Raw genomic sequence first — 20396 nt, 5'->3', positions numbered from 1 at the left:
TTAGATTCCTTAAAGGGGCTTTGCATTAAATGAAACATGAGATAAAAATTTGTATTAAACGAAGTCAACATTGCTTTTGCTCAGATCAACTACTATCTTAAAGATCTTCTACTACAGCAGGTAATAAATGAGAGGGTGTATAACTATCTGCATGTAGAAAAACCCAGGATACCGGTCATGTTCGGGATTCCCAAAATCCATAAGGGAATTCACCCTTTAAGGTTCAGACCTATAGTATCAGGTGCGGGAGGTGTTACTGAGCCAATTGGAAAATTCATCGATCACTTAACCAAGGCTTTTATGCCCCTTCTCAGCCACGTTTGCAAGGATTCTTGGCACTTCCTCCGTGATATTCCTGTTTCCTGCTATTTGCCTGATTTGATTTTGATCACCATAGACATTAAGGACCTCTTTTCGAGTATTCCTCACCAAGAAGGTCTTGAGTGGTTTACAGAATTTCTCAGTAAAGAAACCAGCCTCAGCAACAAGTTCACCAACTTATTAACAGACTTGATGGAGATGGTCCTGATGAACAACTTCATTTTTTTCAATGGCGAACTGTTCAGGCAACGTAAAGGGGTCACCATGGGAGCATCCTGTGCCTCATTTTATGCCAACGTGGTGTTGCATAAATGGGAACACACATTTGTTTTGACGCACCCCTGGTAGCAACACATTGTTTTTTATAGACGCTACCTGGACGACATTTGCATCCTCTGGGGAGGCTCAGAATGTGAGTTCAAAGAATTCTTTCAACACATCAACACCTCGACTGGTTTTCTACAATTTACATACACTGCTAGCCCTCAGGAGCTCCATTACTTGGACATTACCTTGTTCAAGGACTTCAATCAGAACACATTTCAGTCCAAATTATACTGCAAACCCACCTTTTCTAACTCATTGTTACACTTTGATAGTGCGCATCCCCTATATCAGAAAAGGGGAATCATTAAAGGGCAACTCATAAGAGCGAGCAGAATCTGTAGCACTGATGAGGACTTTGAGATTGAAGTTAAAACCTTGCGAGCCTTATTCCTGGAAAGAGGATATCCCCTAGAAATGTTTATGGGGTTAGCCGATGAGATCAAAGTATTGAGGAAATCTTTATACACACCTATTCTGGGAAAAGGACCAGAGTTGGCAATCCCTTCAACTTCCAGAGTATCCAACCACCCTACAAACAGTTTTATATACACCTACTCATCTAGTTCTAAAGAAATGGAGGAAACTGTCAGAAACTACTGGCCGGTTCTAGCCCTTTATGAAGATTTCAAGGACCTTTTACCCCCCAGACCTAGTTTTATTAGAAAAAGAGGCATTAACTTCAAAGAAATCTTTGAAAGGAAACCGGATAGCAAAAAGAAGGTGAAACAATCCAAGAAGGGCTCTTACAAATGTGGCTCTTGTAGCCAATGTCATGCTTTAATGAACGTCGAATCCGTGTACATTCCATCTAGGAGGTTCAGGACAAAACCAACTGGTTCCTACTCTTGTGGAAGCAAAGGGGTGGTATACCTGGGTATTTGTACTACGTGTTCAAGTTTCTACGTGGGGAAGACTGAAAGAGAATTCAGGAGACGGATCTACGAACACGTATATGATATGGCTAAACAGAAAGCAACCAATGCCTTTTACAAGCATTCCCTTTTTTGCCCGGGTAGTATCATCAAATTCTTTGTTTTAGAACAAGTGGAACCGGATCTCAGGGGTGGTGACTAGTATGGCAATTAAGGTTAGATGCAGGGAGACCACCTGGATTGAACGGGACTATTAGTATTAAACCCGTTTTAAAGCTTAGAAGGGCACGATTATAGTTATTCCACTGTAACTAATTAGTTCTGTTGTCCCATGTTTCCTTATATTATGCCCTTCTTTCACTACCACTTGGTATGTGCGCATTTTATTATAACACATGACTTAGGGACTCAAGATTCACTATTTTCCCTCTCCTTAACTCCCATGCCTTTTTCTTTGGTATGACAACCTGACACTTGGTCTAGGGTGTCCTTTTTGATGTGAACTATGAAAAAGAATCAAGATCCCTATTACAAACTAACACTATATGCTCCCTCACACTTCTAACAGAATTTCACCTTCCAGGTTCATCAAAACTCATGGATTTCCAACGTTTCCAATAGCAGCTTTTTAAAACATTTTAACTTTGATTTTATTAAATTTGAAACAGTGTTTTTAATGTTTTGTAATTTTACAAGCATAATCCAGCTGTCAAACATATGTATACTTTCAATAATACAAACTTTTATCTCATGTTTCATTTAATGCAAAGCCCCTTTAAGGAATCTAACAACTGATTGACAACACCTGTTTTCAATTAATGTGTTACCTATGGTTATATAAAAGGGTTTGACTTCAGCAAATGCTTTTGTACTCACTTGAAAAAGCACAGGATTATCCTGAGTGAAAGCGCTTGTGTTTATTTCTTCTTGGACTTACTTGAATAAAAGATTTTCGCATTTCACGTCAGCTTTTGTTTTTTGTTCCTGGTGGCTGTGGAGTCGTGTTACTCATGTTACTGATGCCAACTTGACCCTCCTGGGTAAAGGAAGGTATCCTGACCCATTGAATTAGTGCCACATACTGGTAGGTAGGTGATTGCTCATAGAAAAGGTCAAGGTAAGAGAACTGTTAAGTGGCACATATACACCACAGAGTCAGGGGTGATCTGGGTGGGAGCATGCATATTATTCCACATCCAGGAAATGATGCCAAGTGTAAAAGGGGAGGAAATACTGGGGATGTGAGCAGCTACCACAGAACCAATAAGCTAGTCCATTCCCTAATAACTGAATCCCACCTCTGGGGGGGGGATAAATGGGTTGATCATGCCCCTGAGTGGGAATGAATGGGCCAGAGGGCTCTCGTCCTCTCTGGGGAGGCCTGATTCTTAACTTAGGAGAAACAAATGAGGTAATGGGGCACAGGAAGAAAAGTCATTGAGCAGGTCACATGGAAGATGCAACTCAAAGAAAAACAGGATTTTCAAAATACAGCACTTGATTTTGAATGCTCGTGTTTCAAACAATGAAATTATTCCTTCTAGACTTTCTTTGCAACATCAGTTCAATAGATCTGCAATATAACTGCAAGAGAAAATAGATTTCGGCTATAATATTTATCACATGTATGCAGCACAGAAAAGGAACAAATCCACTTTATTCTATTGATCTAGAAAATTGAATCTGAAACAATAGTTTTAAGTATTGAGACACAAACATTGCAGCAGCCATACCTCTCAAATGTCTCTAATTTTAGTATTGAGACACAAACATTGCAGCAGCCATACTTCACAAATGTCTCTGATTTTCTGGGTTGTCCCTGACTTTGATTTAAATTTTAGCTCTGCCTCTCTTAATTTCTTCTAAAACTGATGATTTTTGGAGAAACAGTGGTGAATTATAACTTAATAAATAAGGAATATAATTAGAGTTACAGACTTCTTTTACCTCAAGAAATGCATATTAACTCATATTCTCTCATTCTGTCAGTGTCTCAGATTAATAGTACTAATATTTCAAAAGTGTCCCTGAATGTCCCTGATTCTGCTGAAATCTGTCCCTGATTAGTTGAGAGCTACGGCAGCAACAGCATATAATGTCTTCATACATCTTTACCAAGATATGGACAGTAGTATGCTGCTTATGAAACATTTAATTTAAATATCTGCATCTTGTCTATTTTTTTGGAAAACTGCTGTTTATGTTGGAGTTGGGACATAGCTGTGGCATCTAGTGCTTAGTGATGTACAACTAAGACAGGCTTGCAGACCCACATTTATTGTCATTTACAGCATATTTCAAATAATTACTTTCTATATTTCAACATCTCACTAAAATACTTATGACTGGCTATATTTTGCAATAAAAACTAAATGCATTCATATTCATCTTTAAGCAGCTAACAGTTGATCAAGTACACACATTTTTAAATAGTGACAATACTATACATATCTAGGCAGACCCACAGCCTTAGCTGTCAGCAGAGCACAAAACAGGAATAAGAAACACAATATCAGTAAAATAAAAAGGAAAAAATGCTTTTGTCAAGTCATGCCTATGTTCAGGTTCACAACTCTTAGGTTCATTTCTTTTACTCTGTCAGGCACCACAGTCACCTGACTTAGCTGGCCAATGATTATACAACAGCTTGCTGCTTAATGCTACAGCCCAACTCCCCCAAACTTTCATCACTTCTACCACCTTCCCGCTCCTCTAAAGTATGACCTATTTCAAAACAGAGTCAAGGTGACTTTTTTGTATAGACCTTACAATTCTGCCCATATGCTATAAGCATGAGCTCTAGGTAGTGTGAATGGGAAAATAGGCTATTTAAAAAAATGAAGAAAATAATTGATAAAAATGGAGCTAAGCAGTACAGTACAGTTAGCAGACCATCCTACATAACCCAGTCAAAAATTATTTTTCAATTTTTGTTCAGCACCTTTATACAGATCTCTGGTTATGGTGGGATCTATGCTGGTTGGATTGGTTTATTATTTTATGGAGTCTACTTGTCCAGTAGTGATATTTATTTAGGGGGTTCACTTATATCCTTTAAGTTAAAGGCATTTAGTAAGGTAACTGCAGTCAGAGTAAATTGGCATAACCTGTTTTCTATCAGCATACTATAGACATATTTTTCAGTACCGACCCATGATTGGTAGACTGCATTGTTATCTACATGTTATTCAAGACTTAAGGTATATTAAATACAATCAAAGACTGACAACAAATATGTAAGGTCTAAAAGTAAACATTAGAAAATCATTTTTGAAAAGTATTTATCACATGTAAGCCCTCAAAGTTCAACACAGTGATGAATCCAGATGAAATAATGAAAAAAAAATAGCAACATAACAATGAGCAGTAATTCAAGATGCAGCAGAGCACGAGAGCCACAATATATGCTAGAAGAACGATTTTATTCATCCACAAATCGACAGGAAAACACATTAAATATTAAGCGCTTTTGTCTCTGTCAAATCAGAGACTTCATCAGAACAAATTTAAGTTACTCAAACTTCATTTTAAATCTAAAAGACATCAAAAGACACTCCCCCTTGTTAAGCAAACCAGCCAACCAACTTACAATAGTGAGAGATGCAAATACGTCAGCATCTGAACCCAAAATCAAATTAAATGCCACATAAAACTATTAAAATATAAATTTGCTTATTCAAACATTACTTGTTAAAAATTGCAAATATATATACATATATATGTGTATATGTAAAATAATGTTTTAAATAAACATGAAAACATAAAACATATAAAAGTATGAAGCATATAAAATCACATTTTAACTTTCCATGGCTTTTAATTTTAGGAAACATGAGCGGGAAAATGAGTCATTCAAACCAGGCCACTGTGTGGCGTTGGTTTTAAGCTGCCACATTGCTTCTTGTTTTTCTAAATATAATGCCCAAGGACCACCCCTTACATCTGGCTCAAGAACTTCTAAAAAAATAAATTTAATGGAATGGTCATTGAATTCCATACAGTGCTTAGATAATGCATTTGTGTCTTTCTTATTCTTTATGTCCCTTAAGTGCTGGTATATATGGTTTTTCAGTTTCCTGTCCATTTTCCCAATATAGAAACAAGGACACTTCATGCAAAAAGCACAGTATACGACCTTTTCAGTATTACAAGAACATTTTTTATTAAGCCTAACTATCACATTATTAACATTAAAGATGCACTCCTCCCGAATATAGGGCCAATAATGGCAAGAGCCACATTTATTCATACTCCCATTACAGGGACCTTTTGAAGCTGTTTCTTAAGGCATCTTCCTTTTCTATAAACAATAGTGGGGCTATCACTGACACATTGTCTAATATCTTTATTGTTTGAAATTACCACCCAATTCTTAAATAATATATCAGCAATTCTTTTACTGGAATTATTGAAGGTTGTGATAAATGCACTATTAAAATTATTATTTTGTGTGTCAGGTTCAGGCCTACTCAGAGCAACACTAACATCATGATTAGGAGTGTTAATATTCTCAATATAGGTAGCCCTTTCTTCTTGGTATTAATAAAGTAAAGGTAAAAAATAACCCATTTCATGTTTGTTTATCACTTCTATCCTGACATCTTTAATTAAGTTACTAGGGTACCCTCTTCTTAAAAACATTTCCTTTAACACATCACATTAATTTAAAAAGCTATCAAATAAAGTCACCATACATGCAGCTCTTACAAATTGCCCCTTAACCACAGCTTTCTTCTGTTTATAAGGATGGGAACTCTCATAGTGCAAGAAGCTGTTGGAATATGTGGGCTTTCTAAAAATTTCTCCTTTAAAAACCTTAAAATACTTATCCTTCATTCACTTCACATCTAGATAAGAAATCTCGTCATATCCAATACTATGGGGGAATTTCAAAAACGTAGTTGATCCATTTATGTACTCTAGGAATTCATCAATAATGTCAACTGGTCCATCCCAAAAAATAAAAACATCATCCAAAAAAATCACGTGACATTTACAGTGCAAGAAGTAAGGTGAGTTGAAAAAAAACTTAGTTTCCCACTGTACCATAACAATGTTAGCATATAACCCACCACAGGCTGACCCCATTGAGACCCCCTCTGTTTTTAAAAAGAATTATTATCAAACAAGATGAAAATGTTATATAACACTATTTCTAATAATTGCTCATACACATTTATAGTGCTTTGGGGTATTTCCTTTTCAAATAAGTATTCACAAAACCACTCAACTCCTTGTTTATGTGGTATGATGGTGTAAAGATCTTTCACATCAATCATGATAAAAACACCCCCATTCACATAAACAAGTTGGTTAATCCTTGTAAGGAAGTCCCATGAGTCTTTACATAAATGCATCTCCCCTGAAAGTAAGACTTTTAACTTAATATCTAAAAACTTGGCTATAGGTTGCATGACAGACCCTCTAGCATCAACTATGGGTCTCAAAGGTGGGTCTTGCAAATCTTTATGAATTGTGGGTAAGCCAAAAATGGTGGGTATTCTAGGGTGGGATACAGTTAAATAATTGAACTCATCTATTGATATACTTCCGTCAATAAATAAGTCATTTAATTCAGTCTTAGCTTTCCTCAAAGCTCCATTAACTTCATTCAATAACACTTTCTTATAATATTTACTGTTTAAGACTTTTTTCATGTTATCCTTATATAATTTAATATCCATTATAACAATACCACCACCTTTATCCGGTTTAATAATCCTCACTTCTTTGTTGGCTTTTAAATTCTTAAGTCTCTCATTTTCATCTTTAGTCAAGTTATATGTATTAGTAACAGAAGCATCACCAATTAAATTGCAAAAATCTATTTCACATAGATTTTCAAATAATTGTAAGGAAGGATGAATGGGGGGTATAGGTACTGGAAATATACAGAGGATTCCTTGTATATTCAACATTATGAAATAAAATGTTCAAATTCAGTTTCCTGACATATTGTTTTAAGTCCACAATGGTGTTACTGACATCAAAACATGTTTTGGGTACAAAGAAAAGACCTCTTGCTAGTAAATCACACATGTATCGGTCAATTGGAACAGTAGAAAAATTAAAAACGTTAAAGTCCCCTTTTGAATTTTCATGAATGGTAAGATGGCATAATGAGTCGGTATCTTGGATTACATCCAGCCACGTATGTTGCCCCTCGAGTTCCCTCTCATATTCCCTTTCGGGTCAAATTTTTTGCCCCCTCTCTCCCAGTTCATTTAAAAATCCCCTTGTTGGGCAAGATCCTGATTGTTCCTTTCTCTCAGACATTTCTAGCGTCTCGTGGGGGGGGGGGGTATTCCTCCTCTAGATCTAAAAAAGTCTCAAAATCATGACCAACAGTCCTTAATTTTTGCCCCAACTTTGGGACTTAGGGGATTCAGGGTAGGCAGAGTTGTTATCATAATTAGCCCTATCCCTGTCAATTTTTTTTAATTTCAATTTTTTTATGCTGTTGATTTGGTTTTCAATGCTCTTAAACATGCGGCTGTACTCAAAAATATTATCTGCATGAGCCCCATCATCAACAATCTCCTTTTTCAACTCAGTGGCTTTTCTACTAAAAGCCTCAATGGCATTCTGGTTATGTTTGACCACCAATTCCATATACTCAAAGCCATGGCGGTCAAACATAACTAGCAGGTCTTTGTGGAAAGGAGAATTTCCCTCTAAACTAGTGGGAAAACACCACATTTGGAGTCCCTTTGGGACTAATTTTTGCTTTAAGCATTCTCTAAAATATAAATGATCTAATTGCAATTTCTTAATTTTAAGTAACCGTCCATCCAGCCTCGGCAGTTTGTCAAAATAATTTACAGTACTTCCTGTCATGTTAGTAGAATGGAAAGAAAAGCTAGGGTTCAGCTTTAGCCATTCGTTCAATGCAAAAGCATCATTTCATGTAGCTGAATCAACTGGATTTAAAATGTCACTTGTATTACTCAAATGATCCTGTCCACCATCCAAAACAATGTTAGGGTCCAAAGTACATCGAAGACCATGATTAGCATCATTAAATCACGTTTCCTGCCCATGCAGCAAACACTGTGCTGAGTTTCATTCGTGACACCCAGGGGCATGTACTTCCTGATTATTCAAGGAAGCGCGTTGTATTTGCTGAGTTGCTTGGGCTCTCTTGATGCTGTCGAGACATTGTGACAGTTTTTCAAGAGAGCTATTCAGCTCAGAAAGTGAATTGCTCAATTTCTGAGAAAAAAGCATAAGTGAATCCCCTCGAGTGCCTGCAGCCATTACACAACGAAAAAAAAGCAACACAAAACTTAAATTTGTTCTGATGAAGTCTCTGATTTGACAGAGATGAAACCACTTAACATTTAATATGTTTTCCTGTGAATTTGTGGATAAATAAAATCATTTTTCTTGCATATATTGTGGCTCTCCTGCTCTGTTTGTGCCTTGGATTACAACTCCAGATGAAATAATATTATACTTTATATTATCTGTACCTTCTAAGCCAGATTTGTGTATCCAATGTAATTTATGCTAGCAGACTGTCCCTTTACCACTAAAAAAGACCTTTACGATTCTGAACATAGGACACACTAAATGATGACGTCTAACAATTGGCTTAATCACATATCTGGGGCCTTATACCAGCCTGAATTATTAATTATAAACATGTATATTGTATGAAATAAACTCAAAACCCATCTGGTATACTTTACTGTAACATTACTGTTACAAGTAGAAAATGCAAACATGACAATGCATGCTTTGCATTTTATTACTTCAGACTGTCTTTTTCCCAAACATTTCATTGTCACTGTTTTTCAGACTTTGCAAGCAAACTTGTTCAGTATCTGTCTAGAGATTACTTTCTGATGGGTACTTCTTGTTAACTCTTTTAAATAATGTAAATAATCAGAGAAACATCAAACAAGTTTAACCACAGTGATGAACTTGAAGGGACAAAACTTCTCTATCATGAGAATTAAGTCTTTTGTTAGAAATATGTATCCAGTTACTGTACCTCATGTATACTCCAGGTGGAAACATTGTAGCAAGAGAGCTCATTGCTGCAACTTGAAATTCATGTGAAACACCAGAATCCACAAAGCTTTGGTAACCTTCAGGAAACAGAAAGAGAAAAATTATATAGTTTGTTGCCACATCCAAAGAGTAGATCTTTAACAAATTGTTCGACTGAAGAGTATTTGTTTCTTACGATCATATGGTGGCACATCATGTCCAAGAAATGCTGGAAGCCAATCATAGAATGCAATTTTCTGAAAAAATAAAAAGTTAACAGAATGAATATTAAATATAATGGTTTAACATTCCTCACTGTAGACATTACTGAATTCATTGCTAATAAACATTATCTCCCTTCAGTTCTAAGATTCATTTTTCCTGGTATTTGTTTTTATTGCTAGGCAGACACTGAAAGGTACAGCAATTCATCCATGTCTGAGAGCAAAGAAAATTATATTAATGTGTTCGGATGTGCATCAGCCTCAGCGTTGTATATGGGAGAAATGATATAGGTTGGAAATATATGGCATGGAAAGAGCTACAGGATTTTTAATTTGTGCAGTAGCAAGTGCTTTGCTTATTGACTCACTCACTAGTTATAACAGCACTTGCTTTCTTGGCTTTTCCATCCTTGTATAATATACCTTTCAGTGTTATGATCTTTAACAGCTGTATGCTGTAACTTCTAAGATAAATTCTTTTACCAAAACTATGCATTGTCATTGGCTTAGTGTGTATCTCCCACCCCCAACCCAGGAAGCTCATCATCTTCACAAAGTTGTTTAGCTAGCCAGACATACCAGTGCAACCCTGGGAGCCAAATAAATCCATTCCCTTCATAAATAATGCCATATAAAAATGAAAAGGAGTTCCAGGTTTATACATGAATATTTTTGCTTAGAAAACAAATAAGTATTAGTATTCCCCCTTCTCAGTCTTCATACCCTTTTCTGTGATTGTGGTCTCATCTGCATAACTTCACACCACTGACTAATGAGATACCCCTCCCTCAGTGGTATTAATACAGACAGTACACAACTCTTTTCAGCTTCCATCTTACATAATGTTCATATTATGAGAAGCCTATTTGCTACTTTATAATACTGTACAGACTAACTTCCCACGTCAAAACTACAAACTTCAGACCTCCTAGCATGGAAAGTGGGGAAGTATATGTCTTGTACTTTGTACTAATCTAGAAATGACATTGTCGGACCACAACTAATATGACATGCCAAACAGCATGGGGAATATACATTAGTATTTATAGTGAAGTAGATCATCATAAAGGGGGCCGCACTTTATATTCTGGGAACTACAGACTGCAGTTATAGAAGCATCTGCCTAGCAAGCCTAATTTACAAAACAGTGAAATGTATTAAATCTAATTTCCTATGCTCTAATGCAAAAAAAATATATTGACCTTGACCTGCAACAATAACATTTTTGTCAGAGGAAAATCATGTCTACTTAAAGTCACTATAGCTGTAGATAGTGGCCATGCAGCTCATACATATGCCTGGCTCTAGCGAAAGCCTTTGGCAGTATTCCCTCATCATGCTGAAATTGTAAAGAAGTCTAAATGTAGACATATAAGCTGCAAAGTGGAGAGCAACCAGATTGACAGGTAGAGCCCACATAGCTAAAATAGCAGATGTCATCTTAGAAACAAAGTAGTAACCAGTCACACTCCTCGGGATACAGCAGTGGGTTCACTTCTGTTTGCCTTCTACTTTTTTGAACACCAAACCTCTAACACAGACATATGATTAACAACATTTGCTGATGACTGCAAGCTGGGTGTTCTCATTTATTCAGCATCTGATGCCATGTTACTTCAGCAAGAGCTAAGCCATACAAATCAGTAGTTTATTAGAATTCTTTTTATTGAAATTGGATTTGTGGCTCTGTCCCTCTAAGCCAATTTCAATAAAAACATTCTAACAATGACAGAGGGACAATATTTTAGCCTTTAAGTAAAATATTGTCCATCTATCTTTAGAGAGACAGCAGAAAAAAATGCCAAAAGATTTAAATCTCTAACAATATATAATAAGACACATGGAAATAGTAAATTTATTACTCAGAACTTCCCCCATCTCTGTATTAATCTATACATAAAAAATAGAGTGGTATCCTTACTTCCCTTAAGGCAAACCTTGATGATTTGATTGATGTCTGTAAATGTATCCTTAGCCAGATTTGTTTGGCACTCTTAGACCAGGAGTCCCTCTCTGAGGGTGGGCATTGGCAAAGTAATTATGATCCAGGGACTGACTCTGCTTTGTAAACTCTATGAATCTGTGAATCTATGAATTCATAACACTCATCCCTTTATATTTATACATGTTGTTTTTCAAAACAGCCACAGACTAGTTTCAAGATCAAATGCTTATTTAGAAAGGTTCTACACAATATATACAACTAATACTGAATGTTAGTAATAAATATTCTACAAAGTATGAAAACAGATGATTTGGAGCAATGATTCAAAGCATAAAGTTCAAGGTTTGTAATATATATATATATATATATATATATATATATATATATATATATATATATATATATGTGTGTGTGTGTGTCGCCAGCCATTTCTTGGTAATTTGTGGAGTAAAGGAAATGGCTCTTGGGTGATGCACAGATAAATATTTTATTAAACAAGATTCAGAAAAAGAACAGTACTTTTTGTGATTAGTTACCTGGAAGGTAGCAATAACCCACTTTCTGGCTTTTTGAAACAATTCTTCGTCCGTCAAACCCAGAGACTCATTTTCAAATTGTGAAGCCAGATAATTGTGATATCTAAACCAAATGACTCCCTCGGCCATTATAAAAAGATTTTCATTTCCTCTGTCATTCCCTAAAACTGTGACAGAAATAAGCAGATTGAATATTATGACACTACATTTCAATGACATATTTTATAGTATAACTGGAAACATTTGCTATCTCAGGAATCACAATCACCTGAATCTGCAGCACATATTTCAGAACCTAAGGTGTATACATTATTTGAAACATATTTCTGTTTCTGCTATCTTCCATTCTTGCATTCCAGATTATTTTCTTTAAGAATAGTTGTTTTAAACTTAGCTTTCTTTTAATCTCCATTAGAAACTTTAGCTGTATTTTAACATTTTAACACCCAATGAAGTGAAGAAAAGCTAGAATGCAGCCCAAGCTCTGTCAGCACCTGCCCAATATTTTAATATGTTAACCATGATATATTCTAACCAAGCAATACTCACGATTTTATACATGAAAAGCATTGCATGGCTTGCAGGTCAGTAAAAATACCTGACAAACTGACATTGTTGAAAAACTGCCATGGTCAGTAAGTTTAATATGCAAATATAAGGAAAAAAACACCATTAGAAAGAGGTAGAGTAATGCAGTGTGCCCATGTGACACAGCATGTGTCTGTTTCTGTTTTCCATTGGCAGATTCATTTATTAAGTTTTGAAAAGCAGAAAGTTATTAGCACTTATTATGTATCAGCTTGTTTTATTATGCTCTTTGGCAAATAGTTATTTTTTTGTGGGAGTGATGCAGCAGAAATTAACTTTATAATTAAGCATGAATCTCTTTTATCGAAAACCTTAATCATGTATGTATGCTAGTCTCTGGGAGTCAGAATGAGTGTCATATGTTATAATATATTTGACGTGTAAGAGCCATGCCTGTGATATTTACTTATTTATGTTTGGTTTTTGTTGACCAGGAAAGTCCGAGTGGATAGAGATCCTCTTTTCAGTGGAGGCTGAGGAAGAAAAGCTCCAAAAGATACAGAGAGAAAGTAACATGCATTATCATGTGATAAATCTTTTAAGCATACAATAATGAGAAAAAATGAATGAGCACACAATAAATGAGAAAACAAAAACATTGACAAGATACATATGAATAGTCAGCATAAAGCATATTATAATCATGATACAGGCAATACAGTGATATGAGAAATCCTTCATGTGTAGACATTTATCTAAAACATTTATCATTTATTTAACATTTAAATGAATGTTTAGACTAACAAATTTTAGACTCACAGTATTTTATAGTAAGACAGCAGTAAAGTGAATTTTCATAGGAATACAAAATTGAAGTCAGTATGGTAACGTGTATGTGGCAAAGTAGATATAATAGTACAGGATAAGAAAGATGACTACTGTCCAAGTAATCTTTGCAGAACAGGGTGGGATAGAGTAGATAAGGCTGATTTATGGGGATTAGTCAGATATTGTTTCAATAGCAGCTTGAAGGTTTTCAGGTTATCAATTTGTTTGAGAGAGAGGGGAATTGAATTCCAAACTATAAGCAATATAATGTATTCATTTCACAAACCCCTTAACAGGCAGGTGAAGTATTTAAACATAAAAGCAGTTATGATCTAACAGACTTAAAAACTACATCTGACAAAATTTGTCTCCCTAGGAAGTGTTGGATTATAGACCCAGAACAGAACATTTTATTTGTTGTGACAGTAGCACAGGATATCAGACCAAACTGGTAGTAAAAAGCACCTGGGCCTATTTCAGACACGTGGGCCTGAAGATGCAACTCCTTCAGATTGTTATCCAGTCGTGCATCTAGGTTCAAGCACCACTGTTAAGTTATTAAGAAAATTAACTGGCTCGCTGTCCAGTGGATTGCAAAGCTATTTTTCTCTCCTATTCAAGCAACTGAAGCAAAACACCTTTGCCTATCCTGCTGGGAGATTTAGAACTTATAACTTCAGGTCTCAACCTACCCACACTCCTGATCTCAGTGCCACCCTCTTAAGTAAAAAATGCAGCAGTCATAGTTTCTTTGTTCTAGGCTCCATACCCTGATGATCCATCCCTCCTCCTATTACAAAGTTCCACAATCTCCTACAGTTTATGAATATTTTCAAGATTCACCTTATTAAGGAAGTGCAGTGTCACTGCTTCAGTAACAATGATAGTAGATAAATCACTAAAGATGATTTTTTTTCAAAGTTGCCCCACAATTACACTTTTATATAATCTCAGGTAATCATGATGAAAAGAAGAAAATTAAGTCTTGTATGAATTGTTAGAATTTTTTTACTAACATCTATTGTAGTTATTGTAGTTTGACTACCTTATGCTGTTTGAATTTCTTGTGTTTTCAATACCTGGACTGAGCCAGAAATAGGTTCTTGTGAAACAGTGCAATATCCTGGTCAAGAAATGTAAATAGGTAACAATTAAATAATGGCATACCTTCTTTCTTAAGTACCTTTTTCTATATACAGTAACATAATTCATGATGTAAACTTTATGGTATCTAACCTGAAACTCTTGTGATGATATGAGATAGTGATATCTGTACCAGGGAGAGTATGGCAGCATGTGTAACATATGCCAGCATGGGTAGCTGGAGTTTTGTAAAGAATTTTATGTCATTTGACTATCACACTGATTTGTACAGATACTTGCATTAAAAATGTATTTGTAAAGCTGCTTGTATTAGAAATGCATCAACAGTGGGTCCTGCTGGACATAAAAGAGATATACATGTATGTCAGATAGTATTATTATAACTGATTACATGTGCATGTTTTAACAGAGAATTCAGGAAGGGAAGAGATTAATCTCAGTCCAGCTAATTTTGAAAAATACATTGAAAATTAAATGGGTTGGTTTAGGCCATAAAGATTTTATCTTACCGGTCTGATTGCAGCCAGAGACAAAAATGTCTAGGAAAAGCAGGAATAGGAATCTACTGTATTGTACTTAGGAGTGAACAAATTGCTACCCTGGAAGGGTGGAAGTTTATGAAATTGTTTTATAGCTTTTAGATGGTGCAACAGATCTTAGCAAAACTCTGGGTACATATTGTACCAGAGTCAGGTGACCAGAGGTGATGTCATTCTATAACCAGCATGGAAATTATTTTCTAGCTATCAGTGAGAGAGAATCCAGAACTCTCACAGCAGCACATTGTTTTTCAGAACCTGACAGGAAAGAGGTCTCACAGACAGAGAAGGTGGTAAATACTTTTTTTCAGCAGAGCTGGTTTCTAGAGAAATGCTGACTGACAGAGATGCCAGTTTCATGTCAGACCTGCTGGCTTGTCTGTGGAAGTGCTGTGGGAGAAGCACCTAAAGAACACCCCCTACTACCCCCAGACTAATGGTCTTGTAGAGAGGTTAAACTCTGCACTAAAGACCATGCTATGGGTATTTGCAGACTAGTTTAAGAGAGAGAGTGGGACAAATATTTGTGATGAGTGGGAAGGTGAGTGTGAATCCCACAAAAAGTCTTTTGTGGCATATATCCTAAACCTCAAGACAAGCTCATGGGCTTGGCCCAAGAGAACCTGGCAGAAGTCAACAGTAGAAAAAGGTCTGGTATGACAGAATTGCTCAAGCCCGAGAGTATGCTGTGGGACAGTAGGTTATGGTGCTCATTTCTAATAGAAACAGTAAGCTGCAGGCAGCTTGGAAGGGCCCCTTCAAAGTAGTAAGGAAGGTTAATGATGTTAATTACATGGTAAACCTGCTAGGCAGGAGGCAAAGGGCAGGGTTGACCATTAAGCCCAAGTGTCAGATGAGTATGGCAGAGGTCTCCTACTTGTGACATAGAGTGGGAAGTGGTAATATCAGGCCAGAACCTGCCAAAGTGGGAACCATTTAGGTGTGGCCTGCCCCTGTTGCCAAAAAGCAGGTGAGGGCATTCTTGGGAACAGTGGGGTACTATAGAAATTTGGTTCCCAGTTATAATAGAATAGTTGCTCCCCTCACAGACCAGATAAGGAAAAGTAGGCCAGATAAGATAGTGTGGATCCCAGCCTATGAGCAAGCATTCCAAAAGCATACAGGATCTTTGTGAGGACCCCCTGTGTTAGCCAATCCAGATTATAGAAAATACTTTGTTGTGCAGGTGGATGCTTCAAACCATGGGATGGGAGCTGTTCTCAGCCAGATTTTCTCAGTGAGAGAAAACCCAGTTGTATATCTCAGCCATAGACTCCAACCCAGGGAGGTATGTTATTCAACTGTAGAAAAAGAATGCCTAGCCAATGTATGGGCATGGCAGAAAGTCCAGCCCCATCTGTATGGAAGGATACTCAATGTGGTTGCAGACCACAATCCCTAAACATGGCTACATTGTGCCAGCCAGCATAATGCCAAGTTAATAAGGTGGAACCTAGGGTTGCAGGCATATAACATGGTAGTGTAGCACCATAGTGGAGTCAGCAATGCCAATGCAGATGGGCTCTCAACACAGGATATAGGTTAATGTGCTCCCAGACAAGTCCATTTCTTTCAAGCAATGTTTTTCTAGGGTCACTTGAAAAACCAGCTTAAGTCTTCAAAGGAGGAGAAATGTGATGATATGAGGTAGTGTCATCTATTACAAAGGAGAGTAGGGCAGTGCATGTGTAACATATGCCAGCATAGTTAGCTGGAGTTTTGTAAAGAATTTTATGTCATTTGACTATCACACTGACTTGTACAGATGCTTGTGTTAAAAATGTATTTGTAAAGTTGCTTGTATTAAAAATGCATCAACAGTGGGTCCTGCTGGAAAGAAAAGAAATATACATGTCTGCCAGACAGTATTATTATAACTGATTAAATGTATATGTTTTAACAGAGAATTCTGGAAGGGAAGAGATTAATCTCAGTGCAGATAATTCTGAAAAATATATTGAAAATAAAATGGAATGGTTTAGGCTGTAACGATTTTATCATACAGGTCTGAGTGCAGCCAGAGACAAAAAATGTCTGGGAAAACCAGAAGTAGGAATCATACTGTATTGTCCCTAGGGGGGGTGAATTAATTACTACCCTGAAAGGATAGAAGTTTTTGAAATTATTTTATAGCTTTAAGATACTGCAACAGATCTTGGCAAAGCTCTAGTTGTGTATTGTACCACAGTCAGGTGACTGGAGGTGACGTCATTCTATAACTAGCACTGAAATGATTTTCTAGATATTAATGACAGACATTCATGAACTTTCACAGCAGCACTTTGTTTTTCAGAACCTGACAGGAATGATCTTGCATAGATACCTCACACAACCACACACCTCATCTTGGCTTCCTGTAGTAAGCAACACAACATTCTTCATCTTGCCTTGCTTTAGTAAGTAACCAGGGAATAGCAATTCTTTAGATTAGTCAGGAAAATATAGTGAGATTAGTTAACTATTGTTTTACAGAATTTGTGTGAATCTGTCTTACTGTTATTTTTTATATCTCCTGTGATTGAAACTCTGGTGTTTTTTGTAACTAGATACTATGTATTCTCGTGTTTTCTATTTTATTATTTATTATTAAATATTTCTATACCTTTCATTGTGGCTGGTCTTTTAGAGAATACTTTTAACATCTTGAGAGTACTTATGTTTATTTTAGTGACACTGTGGCCACTCCTAAAAGCCTTGCTGAATTGGTCAAACTCTGCCATTTATTAGTATTAATTTTACTCAGTAAAATTGGGTACCCTTGTAAGATCCTTAGAGTAGCTGACTGGTGGCAGTGTAATTAAGTCTGGGTAGAGGGGGCACATCTGGTAAATCTGTGCCAGTCTTTCAAAGGTGTTTGTTTGTGTGTGTGTGTGTGTGTGTGTGTGTGTGTGTGTGTGTGTGTGTGTGTGTGTGGATATGTGAGTCAAATATCCAAGTGTGTGACAGCTTCTTGGAACAGGAGCACAGTGATCCAAAATGGTTAGTATAGAGTCTTGTTTGGGGCCTGGAAAGAGAAAGAAAGAGACATAGAGTCCAGCCCCAGGTCTTGAGGGTGCTTTCTGTGTGCTTTTAAGGGAAATTGTCCTTGGTCTAGACAGCTACATCTGAAAATACTGTGTACATCCATTTTTGTTCCTAGTGACTGCCCCTCACCAGTATTGAGGATTGAGGTTCTTTGATTACTGGCCCGGAGTAGGGACCATCACAACTTGTATGACTACAAGTATGAAATTTTACCTTTCTACATGGCATTTAAAATAAATTTTTGATACTCTTTTCCTATGGGGCAATGTTTTCATACCCACCTTGTGAGAGACTTTGCCCCTTTCACCGTTCTACCAAAGACTGTTATTTCCAAGTCTTCCTAACAGTAGAGTACCTAGCCTGCCATTGTGCTATTTATACATAAGGGGAGTAGCTACATTAGGTAGACCTGTTTATGTATCATGGGGGGTTTGCTCATGAGTTAACATAGAGGAGATGGGGTAATGACTGGAGTGGTGCAGCAGCAGCTTAATATCACAATTTGGGGGTGACTAGAGAAATAAATCATGGAATAAAGCTATCAGTTTACTGGATACCCTACGTCTCCATCCACATTTATATTTATGAGCTTTGGATACTTGACAGAAAGGATCAGATTGCAGACACAAATATAAAAAAATGAGGTCCCTCTGCAGGGCTGGTGGGCTCGCTCTTCATGACAGAGTGAGGAACTCTCAATCTTTAAGGATCATGTGGTACAACCTCTGCTCCTCCATGCAGAGAGGAGACAGCAGAGATGGTGTGGGTATCTTATGAGCATAACCTCTAGGTATACCATAGAACAGGTATATCAAGCAGTCACAGTGCACTAGGACAAGTTTCAGGGGCAGACCTAAGACTTATTGGAAGTACTATATTTCTCAGGATGTGGAGAAACATCTGGGGATCCATAGAATGAGACAGTGACTTTTGCTTGGGTTATGTAAATCTGAATTACCCTGTTTGGCTTGCTAATTCTACACCCTTCACCAAGACAGGTGGTTTAGAAAATACATGTCATAGAAAAGTGTATGTATCCCAAGTAAGTCAGTCTACATGTAACTGTTTTTTGAATAAAATGCTGTTTCTAGAATGCTTATGGATAATTTATCTTTCATTACATTACATACTGTTGCACATAAGACACTGCTACCCTGGCAAGTATATTTAGAGAGGTGAAAGTATATATTTACTAAGCTTAAATTTTCCTCTTGTCAAAACTTGTCAGGTTGCCCAAGTGCAAGTCACACTGCAAAAAAGAAAGGAAGGGGGAAGGGGAAAGGAGAAAGGAGGTAATTAAGGAAGAAAGTGCAAGTCAATTGCAGGTGATAAGTTTTGACCTACCGCAAAGTCCATTAATGCTATGGTCTCCTGTTGAAGGGTCTGGTGCAGACCACATCAAATTCCCAACATTGCTTTCTGCCGGAAGAGATTGTGCTGGATTACTCCCTTTTGCTCTGGATGCAAACTGCCCATGTGCAAACGATCTCAGAGCATCACATCTTGAATGGGAGGAGCCATAAATAGAGCTGCCATCCAACCAGCTTGTTTCTTGATTAACCTATAAGATTTAAGAAAAAATTATCATATCAAAATTGTCTTTTTCTTCTGCAAACCTATTCCTGCTGTATATACAGAATAGTACAATCATTGTTCAATGCCAGTCAGGCAGGAATGCAGATCCCTAAATCAGTGCATGATACATGCACTATGATTATATACATGATTACAATCTACAATTTGCAAAAAGTTAAAGTATAAGTGAAAAAAAATCTTTGTATTCATAGAATTTGTTATTGTAAGGAGATTTTTTTGCTTGGACACTGAATAAATCATGGCATGGGAACTGTAAACAGACATATAAACACACAGCTATACTAGCAAAACAGTTTTCTCAAAAAATATAGCACATGTTAAGGTTTTATGTACAAACTGCACATTGTTCACCCAACAAGGATAACAAATCATTCTGTATAGAGAAAATAATTAATAAATATGCTGTTACAGATAATGAAAGGAAAGTGTTGTTGTGTTTATATACACCACTGAAGAGAATGGTAGGAAATGTGTAAGACTGGCGATACAGATGTGGATTTTGTATTTAACTTGAGGAAATACAAATGTGTGAACAGAAAAACTGAGAAGAACAAAGA

General features: G+C 36.7%; 1 protein-coding gene across 2 annotated transcripts in view; it reads right to left on the bottom strand.

Moving 5' to 3' along the window:
• Positions 1-20396, bottom strand: part of LOC122800916 (dual oxidase 1-like) — a 250375-nt gene that overhangs the window by 156539 nt on the left and 73440 nt on the right. For both annotated transcript variants that reach the window (XM_044070274.1, XM_044070275.1), the window contains exons 6-9: positions 19588-19804; positions 12221-12387; positions 9712-9772; positions 9517-9613 (exon numbers count right to left, since the gene is read on the bottom strand). In XM_044070274.1, the coding sequence (XP_043926209.1) occupies positions 9517-9613; positions 9712-9772; positions 12221-12387; positions 19588-19804 (542 nt within the window). The remainder of the gene's footprint in view (positions 1-9516; positions 9614-9711; positions 9773-12220; positions 12388-19587; positions 19805-20396) is intronic.

The sequence above is a fragment of the Protopterus annectens genome, chromosome 4.part1, assembly GCF_019279795.1.
Source record: "Protopterus annectens isolate FY-2018-M chromosome 4.part1, PAN1.0, whole genome shotgun sequence".
Taxonomy (NCBI): domain Eukaryota; kingdom Metazoa; phylum Chordata; order Ceratodontiformes; family Protopteridae; genus Protopterus; species Protopterus annectens.
Note: the sequence above shows the minus strand (reverse complement) of the source record. Positions and strands in the feature narration are given on the sequence as shown.